The sequence below is a fragment of the Syngnathus leptorhynchus genome, chromosome 2 (assembly GCF_054491065.1).
Source record: "Syngnathus leptorhynchus isolate UIUO chromosome 2, UIUO_Slep, whole genome shotgun sequence".
NCBI lineage: Eukaryota > Metazoa > Chordata > Actinopteri > Syngnathiformes > Syngnathidae > Syngnathus > Syngnathus leptorhynchus.
Window position 1 is genome coordinate 4,894,453 of NC_141196.1, and position 9,689 is coordinate 4,904,141.

General features: G+C 41.4%; 3 protein-coding genes across 4 annotated transcripts; 1 reads left to right on the forward strand and 2 right to left on the reverse strand.

The window, feature by feature from the left end:
* The first annotated feature begins 29 nt into the window (after positions 1-29).
* Positions 30-3,164, forward strand: LOC147060263 (eukaryotic translation initiation factor 5A-1). Its single transcript, XM_085905960.1, has 6 exons — positions 30-385; positions 1,530-1,699; positions 1,775-1,879; positions 1,951-2,082; positions 2,550-2,620; positions 2,770-3,164. The coding sequence occupies exons 2-5, from the start codon at positions 1,532-1,534 to the stop codon at positions 2,610-2,612; spliced, it is 468 nt and encodes a 155-aa protein (XP_085762086.1). The 5' UTR covers positions 30-385; positions 1,530-1,531; the 3' UTR covers positions 2,613-2,620; positions 2,770-3,164.
* A 624-nt stretch (positions 3,165-3,788) lies between these two features.
* gps2 (G protein pathway suppressor 2) lies at positions 3,789-7,478 on the reverse strand. 2 transcript variants are annotated; one of them, XM_085905959.1, is made up of 11 exons: positions 7,312-7,478; positions 6,338-6,443; positions 6,130-6,239; positions 5,737-5,849; positions 5,577-5,656; positions 5,382-5,461; positions 4,897-5,068; positions 4,741-4,824; positions 4,338-4,414; positions 4,169-4,264; positions 3,789-4,089 (listed from the first exon to the last, which is right to left on the reverse strand). In XM_085905959.1, the coding sequence occupies exons 2-11, from the start codon at positions 6,417-6,419 to the stop codon at positions 3,997-3,999; spliced, it is 987 nt and encodes a 328-aa protein (XP_085762085.1). In that variant the 5' UTR covers positions 6,420-6,443; positions 7,312-7,478; the 3' UTR covers positions 3,789-3,996. The 2 variants fall into 2 exon arrangements, with proteins under 2 accessions (XP_085762085.1, XP_085762084.1); XM_085905958.1 differs by having other exon boundaries at positions 6,326-6,443.
* Positions 7,479-7,679: 201 nt separating this feature from the next.
* On the reverse strand, positions 7,680-9,585 carry gabarapb (GABA(A) receptor-associated protein b). The gene is made up of 4 exons (XM_085906024.1): positions 9,360-9,585; positions 8,517-8,595; positions 8,250-8,368; positions 7,680-8,158 (listed from the first exon to the last, which is right to left on the reverse strand). The coding sequence occupies exons 1-4, from the start codon at positions 9,447-9,449 to the stop codon at positions 8,078-8,080; spliced, it is 369 nt and encodes a 122-aa protein (XP_085762150.1). The 5' UTR covers positions 9,450-9,585; the 3' UTR covers positions 7,680-8,077.
* Positions 9,586-9,689: the final 104 nt, after the last annotated feature.

Genomic DNA, 9,689 nt, shown 5'->3' on the forward strand with positions numbered 1-9,689 from the left:
TTTTATTGTGAAGGTCCGAAACGGACGTTTCGCTTCCTGGTCCATTACAAGACGGCTGAATGGGAAAGAAGTGAGGAGAGGCGGAGGGGGCGTACCGGGGCCCTCTGACGCCACAACCAAATAACGGGACCGTAGAGCGGGCGTGTCCTCGCGAGTCCGGCGTCGGACTTTTGACGATTGAGCCGAGGGGATGAAAAAGCCGCAGTAGCGTGCTTACCTAGACCAACAACAGTGAAATAACAACAGCGGCAACAAAGCCAATCGGGACTGAAATGAAAGACTAATAACAAGGTAGCTAGACACGGGAGAGCAAGTGGACGACGAGGCCACTCCACAGGGGGACTTTAATAGTGAAGCCACACAGAAGATTCTTTGTACAACAAGGGTGAGTTACGTATCAAAAACACGTCCTGTAGAATATAAATAAGGATACAGAATATCCATATTTTCTCATTAGCACAAAACACATTCATATGAATCGGTTTCATCCTCCTCCCCGCTGAATTCCACACACCTGACATTAAGCTAATTAAACACCGACAACATTTTTATTTAATGTCCACTTAATTAATTGTCACGTTTTAAATCAACATTAGTCGTGTAGAGTATTTTGAAGAGTTTGCTAGCTGACTTCAAGGAGAGAGTGAGATGGAACAAAGTGGAGCATCAAGTAATGGCTTAGTCATGACAGCTGTAGCTTAGCTCGCAGCAGCAGCAGCAGCTACGTTAGCGGGCCAATATTCAAGTGGAGGATGAGGAAGGCTCGGGGAAATGGCACATATGCGTAGGCTGTGCTATTGTGACGCGTTTGGAGCGCGGAGTTTTTTTTTTAGGCGGGGTGATGGGATGATGCGGTTGTCACACTGACGCGGGGCCACCGTGGCATGCACGGACTAGGCCTTCTGCACCAGTATTTCAAATAGAAATCAATTGTCAAAATGTTTGTTTGAAACGAAAGTCTAAATATCGAAAGCCATCCAGGTTATTTGTCCTCATTTTATTTGGTTTGAACACAGGTGCATTCCCAACGTGATTCCTTTTTATATGACATGAAGTCGAATTCAATTTAGTGAACGTCTTTTACTTTGTTGACAAAACTAAAGAGTACCAGGCGTTTTTTGGGACACCTAACACTATATAAATATATATTGTATAATGTATGGCTAAGTTTTTACATTACAAACGTTGACTTGAAGTGAGGCATTTCTTCAAGTCTCACAGATTGTTTGCGGCATGGCATCTAATGTTAGAATGTAGGCTACTGATTTCAGGGAATATGTTTATGGTTGTTTGATGCAATTACTGCAAAAATGAGCCCAACTGCATTGTACCAGATTTGTCAAGTCTGTGTAATCTATTGATTTGAAGTAAGACATTTGCTTGTGATTTAGGGCTATACAAATAAACTTGACATTTATTTGGGAGGATACTTGTAAATGATAATGACTGGCGTGTTCTTCCTGAGGGGCAAAAAAAAAAAAAAAAAAAAGAATGTATCTGTTAATGTGTTCACCGTGTGTGCTCCTCAGACATGGCGGATGCAGAGCTGGACTTTCAAACGGGCGATGCCGGCGCGTCAGCCACCTACCCCATGCAGTGCTCAGCCCTGCGCAAGAACGGCCACGTTGTGCTTAAAGGTCGCCCCTGCAAGATTATGGAGATGTCCACCTCCAAAACAGGCAAGCACGGCCACGCCAAGGTGAACCACCGTGCCCCGCGCCCTATCTCGCAATCAGTATTCAAAGCCAAACCCGAGTTCTGCTTTCTTTCACAGGTCCACCTGGTTGGTATCGACATCTTCTCCGGAAAGAAGTATGAAGATATCTGCCCTTCCACCCACAACATGGACGTTCCCAACATCAAGAGGGTTGACTACCAAGTGAGACTTTGCAAACACCACTAGACACCGAATCCCAAATTTTTACAAACCTCCCCTTTTTTTCACTCCAGCTGATCGGGATCCAAGATGGCTACCTGTCCCTGCTCCTGGACAGCGGGGAGGTCCGAGAGGACCTGAAGATCCCAGATGGTGATCTGGGCAAAGAGATTGAGAGCAAAAATGAAGCTGGGGAAGAAATCCTGGTCAGTATTTACCAAGGTTATCTAAGCTAACGATTTTTAAGTAGAGGGCAATGCTAATCAATTAAGACATCGTATCTATTAAAAGTGAGATTTTTTTATTTTTGGTAGAACCTAGTTATTATTTAAGGCATGGTATCTCATTAGAACAGATGTCACAATTGGTGAAAATGCTATCTTTCCTCTGGGCCTGTATTTATTGACTAACCTACAGAGACTACGTAGTGCTTAATCAAAGTAGGGCTTCTATTTTAGGAAAGGTCTTTAATTGCTTTACTACCCTACAGAGACTACCTGGTGTTTAATTGAGGTAGGGCTTTGATTAGAATTTTATTATTTGCGCCATAGCAACGAATAAAGCGGAGGCCAAAATTTAGAAAAAGTTACTGAATGATACCACCTGTTATTTTGGTGCTGGATCCCTCATGGAGGCATCTATTTATGGCGAGGGGTTGACTTTTCTTATTCAGGTGACCGTTCTCAACGCAATGGATGAGGAAGCTGCCATCGGCATCAAAGCTTTTGGGAGATAAGCACCAAGGTAAGCAAGAAAGCATAGACATCATTGCACCATTTTTCATTTGGAGGTGTGGCATCATAAAAACTCTCTTTTTTTCCCCCTCCTGCTTTCTGACTGTTCTTTCCCATTTTTACTCTTTTCATTTTTTTCTTCTTACAACTGTGTTACAGGGGCTGCCGGACCTTGGGGGGCAAAGGGAGGACGTGTTGCTATCCTCCTTTCCTTCTTTCTTTTTCATAGCTCTCCCTCTCTATATACTTCAGAGCATGGGTTTCTAATGTTTATTATGATTGTATATTAGGAGCAATTGGGTTCAATGCCCACTGAGCAATTTGGGAGTATCCACTAAAGGAAGAGTTCCAAGTGGCATTAATGCTACTCTGTTTTTATTTTGAATATTTTTTACTTGATCCCCCGTTTTGTCAAAGGGCTTCATTGCAAATATAATGGAAGCTCGTCATACATTGCGGTTTCCTCTCAAGCGTGGCTAAATTCGGTTCCCGCCTGTGTTTATTTTCCAAACGCTCGTTACAGGAAGTCCAATTAAAATGGAGGTAACCAACTAGTCCAGTTGTTGTAATTGAGTGTTGATTCAACTCACGTACTGTACTGCTTGTAGGAAAGTAGCACAAATATGGTCACTGCAAACATTAATTTTGGGCCGTTGAAAAAAAAAAAAAACATGTTTAGTATATTAATGAATAGATTGAATACATTTTGGGGTGCCTAAATTAATTGCATTAATCAGATTTTCTGGTGATGGTCAATGTTGCGCGTTATCGATGATTTAAGAAATTGTTAAAAATGTATGAGACGTATAAACTGATCAATGAAGAGGCTTTTGGGGCAAAATTATCCCCCACAAAGTAAAAAAAATATATTTTTTTTAGAATTAACTTCATCCTTAAAAAAATAATCTCAAAGTAATTCAGCAATAGCTGCGGTAGTCAATCAAATCAAATAGTGTGAAAAATACAAGTAAAAGTTGAATCAATCATGGATTTTATGGGAGTGGCTAATAATCTCATGCATGATAACAAAGGATTTAAAATTCAAATAAATTATATATGAAATCAAATAACAAGATCAATTAATTCCGTCAGTGAAATGTGTTTTGAAAAACAGACTAAGATGCGAATCCTTTGAAAGAAACAATTTACAAAGTCAACAAACGTGAACTGAACACAAATTCATGGACTTGCTCAACATTTTATTCAGCAACATACAGTAAAATCTCAAATTGGAAATTGTCGTAACATAAACTGTACACAAGCTCACAATAAAGAAAACTGGGTGGGGGGTATTCAATACTCCTTCCATGAGAGATGATACCACATGTGAACGACATGTCAAAAACTAAAGTCCAAACTCCAAATGTCAGGACGACTTGGAATAAGTCACTTGGCGTGGTGGTAAAACCTCTGGCCGCTCTGGGCGTGGGGCAGGAAGCCGTGACGTGGCGCAGCCTGTGGCGAGCTCTGGAATGCGGCCTGGGCAACAACACAGAACAGGGCTGTTATGACATCACCAAGTCATGGCGGGCTGCCAGGGGGGGGGGGGGGGGGTCACCTTAGCTGTGGGAATCTGGACGGCCATGGATGGTGTAGGCAGCAAGCCTTGAGCCGACGGATGCATGGCGGTCGGGTGCATAGGCCTCAGGGTACCCTGCGCGGCGACAAATACAAACCACCGGTGATTCAGGCTGCCGTTTACGACGGCAAAAAAAGAGGCTACGTACCGCGTCGGTAAAACCCGATTGCTGATTGGCGTGTTCCAACTGCTTCTGGAGAGGGATTCCGGCACCAGGGATGTAGCCTGACACGTGACGACAGTAAGTCACAACTACTCAGCCCATCATACAGCTCATCTCAAGCCTGTGAATAACTCCACAAACTAAAATTGGACATTTATTAATGTCGTAGATTAAAGACAATAAAACAGGGCAATAATTATCAAGGAAATTTTGTGGGTAACACACACACACACACACAAAATTAACAATAGCCTCTCTGAGGGTAATTAATAGTAATTAGTTCAGAAATGTTATATTTTAGAATAATTTAGAAAAAATACTTTTGGGGAAATGGGGAAAAAAAAGATGCATTTGTGTGCACGCCAGTCAAATATTCCTGAGAACTGACCAGGTTGGGAGGTAAAGTGACTGTGGACCGGGTAGGCAGGCTGTTGGTGGGGCAGATACTGCATGGCCTGAAAGGCGGACGCTCCTAAAGGGGCGAGGGGTCAAAGTTAACAAATACTGACGCCGCATAGCATTCCACACGCGTGCGAGGCCGTACCTCGGATCTGAGAGCTGCTGGCGAAGCTGACCGGGACGGACGGTCCGGGAGCGTAGGTGGCGGGATGCTGGGCCTGTGCCACCCCGTAGGACTCGTGGACCGCCTGAGCCCCGCTGAATTGGCCGTGCTCCGCTGAACCCGAACTGAATGCGGGCGTTTGATAGTGACGTGTCTAGTCAAAGAAAAGACATTGGATTCAAAATCCTTCCATACCTGCTCGGTAGTCAGTCGGCCATTTTGTAGTCCCATTCGAGTTGTGAGTTGGGCTAATTTTGTAAATGACACTAAGCGGAAAACAACATCCAGCAGACTCGTGTTTTTTTTTTGTGCCATTTTGGGTTTTGTTTCATCTAAATTCTAGTGATTAGGAAATGGTAAATGATTTCAGTCCCTTTTTCCTAATCATGAGAGAGGAGGAGCCAATTTTCCGAATGGTGCTGGGTTGGCTGCTGGCAATTTTGTGAAAGATACCAACGGCTACTTACAGGAAGAACAGTGCTCTGGAAAAGCTGCTTGCTCCGATCTCCTAGCAGCGCGCCGGGTCGACTGTGGCTGACGGGACTGCCTGATGGACGAGGTGGGCAAATGATGAAAACTTTGTTGAAAAGTCCCGCGTCGCATTCAAGCATAAATAGCCTCATTTTATGAACGTGTTCCAAGGGATCTGGAGTGGCGCTCACCCTGAATGTTGAGGAGGTGCTGGCCAGCATGCATGGGAAGGCTAGCCTGGTAGCTAGCCGACGTCAATGTGGTGATGTCACTGAAAGGACAGGAAGTGAGCAAGCGGCGGCGCGTCAGCAAATAAGGCCACGGGTCAAGCAGCAGGTAAGCGGTGCCCACCTTTGCTCCTTGCGCCGTCTTTTCTCTTCTTCGTGGAGGACTTTCTTGAGTTGCAAAAAGAGCTGATGTTTCTCCTCTTGGAGCCCTTGAAGCTTTTCGCCCATCTTCATCACCTGAACAACATCCATGATGAAATGTATCCACCAATTTAAATATTTCCCATACAAATTGAAACTTTCGCAATTTGAAACTAGTTGGCAAGTGAGTGTATTGAAACTAATCATAAAAATGAATAACCTCATTAGTAAAGTTAACTTATGTAGCATTTTACTTTGATGAAATCCCCTATTTTAATTAGGTACAGTCATTTTTCTAATTGTCAAATTACACTAAGATACACTTTGTAACTATTTCATTTGTTTTATTGTTGTACTTTTATTTTTGGATTCAAACCTGTTCTTTGGTTTCCTCTAAGGACATCCTCTCCTCAATCTCCTTGGTTCTCTTCCTCTCCTCCTCCTCCTTCATCTTCTGCTCCATCATCTTGTCCACTTCCTCCTCCTCTGAAAAAGAAAAAAAAAAGACCCGAATACCACTTCAGCAGCGTGTGTGCGAAAGGAAAGCGGGGATTGGGTATGCAATGTGTCACCTTGTCGCTTACGCTCTCGCTCCCTCATGATGTGCTTGTGGAGGGCGCGGGCCATCGCATTGGACAGCTTGGGTCTCTCCAGCAGGGCGGGCATGGTGACAGGCAGTGGAGGGGCCAGCTAAAAGGCAACAGTACACCTTCAGGAATCGTTTTCATGAATTTATTTCTTATGTTTTATAATCTTACAAAATCTAATCAAATATATGTCCTTTTACCTCAGGTTTTTGTGACAATGTTATTATAATCTATAATAGGATCATTTTGATAAAAGCATAGTGGCGGTTATTTTTTTTTTAAGTGCTAATTTCTTATGGTGAAAAATAAAGTTCTACATTTTTTATAGTATTCTCCAAATACATATTACTTTCAATTTAATATTTTCCCCATTGCAGATTTATTCTGAAGCATTTCGGGCTTCTCTTTTTAAATGTAATTTATTTGTAACTTAAAGGTATTAATTTTATAATTAATATAAAACATTACTCATTTATTTTGAATATATCGTTGCAATTACCAGTCTGCAATTACTACCATAACTCATTTTGCAAAAAAAGTAAAACGAATTAGATATGGTTTGGTTACATATATTATGTATCGATTGACAGTATGTTTTATTCCTTATTTGGTTCCTTTTACTCCTGCCAAATGAATCAGAGTAACATGGAAAGCGCAAATAAATAAACTGTAAAATCATTATTACTGAGCTATAAAACTAGCGAGTAGTTCATCAAGGCCTACACACCACACCGGCAAGATGCCAGGTTAGCCCTGCATTAGGAAGCTGTAGTTAAATAGGTGTGCGTATAGATGAACGGAATGCGTAAGAGAGACTGAAATTGTTCATTTCAAGCAAGAAAGTGCACATTGCAATTTAAGGTCGTACGCCACCTTCTCAAATGCAGCAACATTGAACCAGTTAGCCCAACGTAGCTTACGGCGTCATATAGCCAGCTAAATCGTCAAAATAAAAGTCAAAAAACGCTTACTTTTGACGTCGTGCGTGTCCTTAAACGTGTGATCAGTTGATTGTTTTAACTATATTCTAGTCTTGATATTTGGATTTTACATAAAGAAAATTTCGCCGCTAACGATAAACAGAGGGACGACGACGAAAACGCATTTCTGGTGTCTGATGCGTTCTGGGAAATGTAGTTTCCTTCAGGCAACATTTTCTCTCGCGAGATTAGCATCCGCGATAGTTAACCGCATATGGATCAGTTTCATATCATTTGAACAGGAAAGACTTTTTGCCTTGGTATTTTCATGGTTAAATGTCGCCTGACTTCTTGCAATTTTAGGCATTAATTCAGACAATCCTTATTGATAGGATAAAAATCAAGACAAGAGATACGAGTTAACTTTTTCATCACATTTTATCATTTAATGCTCACGAGTGGAGAGAAAGCGCCAGTAATGCAGCTCTATAGACTTCTTTTTTTTTTGAAAAAAAAAAATGAAAAAAAAATTGCACTCATCTTCACAATACAGTAAATAAAGCCATCTAAAATCAACAATAACTGTAATGAATCATACTCAACATAATATAGTTCCTTAGCAGTCAGGAAATAAGAAATGGAGGCCCATAGATACAATGCGAAACTGACTAATAAGAGACGAAAGGGAGAAGGGTGGTGAAAGTGCATCTGACGCCTTTTGCTCTGTGAACTCCAAGCTGCTGAGCTAGATTAAATATTTCCAATGGATGGATGTGCGCGTCACGGGAAGGCGGCGGGCAAGCGACAGAGCGAGGGATCACATTTCCCTTTGGCTGCTCCCGTACACACTCTCGTCACTGTAGGCAATGTAGAGGAAAAAATCCTCTTCGTGGTGCTCCTAAATTGACCAAAAAAATAATAATATCAAAAGATGTCAATTAACGACGGTGGCATGTAAAATCGAAAAACTGAGAAAGGGATGAGCTCACCTGGTACAACAGTCCCATGGTGGCCGAGGTGGGTGGAATGACGTTGTTTACAAAGAAGAAGAGCGCATCCTCGGCTCGCAAGTGGATTCGTTTTCGGATGAGGAAATAAAACTGGCCCACTGCATTGAGAAAATGATGAAAAAAATAATAATACTAAATTTAAAACAATCGTAGAAATATTATACGTGATTTTATTTGAGCATGTAATTTTTTTCAAAGTAAAAATAACTGTTAGCAATTGGTAGAAGCAGAAAAATGTTTAGTCACCTGTCAGGTCGGAGGGGACGAGATACTTCTTCTTGTCCAGATCACCTATTCTGGCTTTGGGAGCTTTTTCCACAATAACCTGGAAAATACACATTTATCAAAATCAATGAAAATAACTCATGAATGTGCATGCATTTGTAGAAATTAGACTATTCCTAATAATTACAAAGAAAAAAAATAATTGAGTTCCTCTTTGGGAAAGCCATTTAATTAATAAGTGATGGTATTCTTGTATTTTATTAATAATATATGTAATACCTAGCTAACTAGTTATTGGCAAAACACGTTAAAATGATCCATTTGTGTGTCAAATATTTTTCATGAATGTATAATCGTCCAATTGAGTAAACCAAGTATAAATTGTTTGATTGCTAATTTTACTATTCTCGTTTACTGTACTCAGTTTCAAGATGCAAGTATTTCATTGCATAAGCAAAACTTGTTTTTGATTGGGCAATATCGTTTTCTTTCAATTGTTATGTAATTCATGCTTATTTTTACTCATTCTAATTCATCAAGAATATAACAATATACACACACATTACTTTCACCCTTACAACAAATCAATGAATATATGAAGCCAATTTGCTAAATTGTGTCGCTGCTAAATGCGGAAGCTTACTACGACGTTGAAGTGAAAGCCAAAGAGGCCTGTTGCTGCCCACCGACCGACATTCTCATCATTACCCCCCACAAATGCGACATTTGACTTCATTTTCAGCACATTTGTGGAATGTGCGGATTAAAATCCACACATTGGGCCAACCCAAGAGAGAGTCGTGATTGACTAGCTCGAGGATAGCCAGGCTGCTACTTAACCGCTAACGTTAGCAGACTACTTACGGGAACCCTATCGGGATACTTCTTCCGAATCTTCTCGCCTTCGGACCGCCTTTTCTCAAAAGGATGTTCTTCTTTATATTGGAACTTCATTGTTAACGAGAGATGACAGACGAGGAGTCGGTCGGTCGCTCGTTCCGTGTTCGGGCTGAGGTTTCGTAGGGGGGGAAAGAAAATCGCTGACAAACTGACCACGACAACAACAAACGACGCTAAAGTGGCTAGCTATAGCGCGCGGAGGGATATACAATAACAATGTGACGTAAGTGAGGCTACGTCCACGTAGAAGTCACATCAACGTATGATGGCAATTCGGTCGATATCTTAGAACAA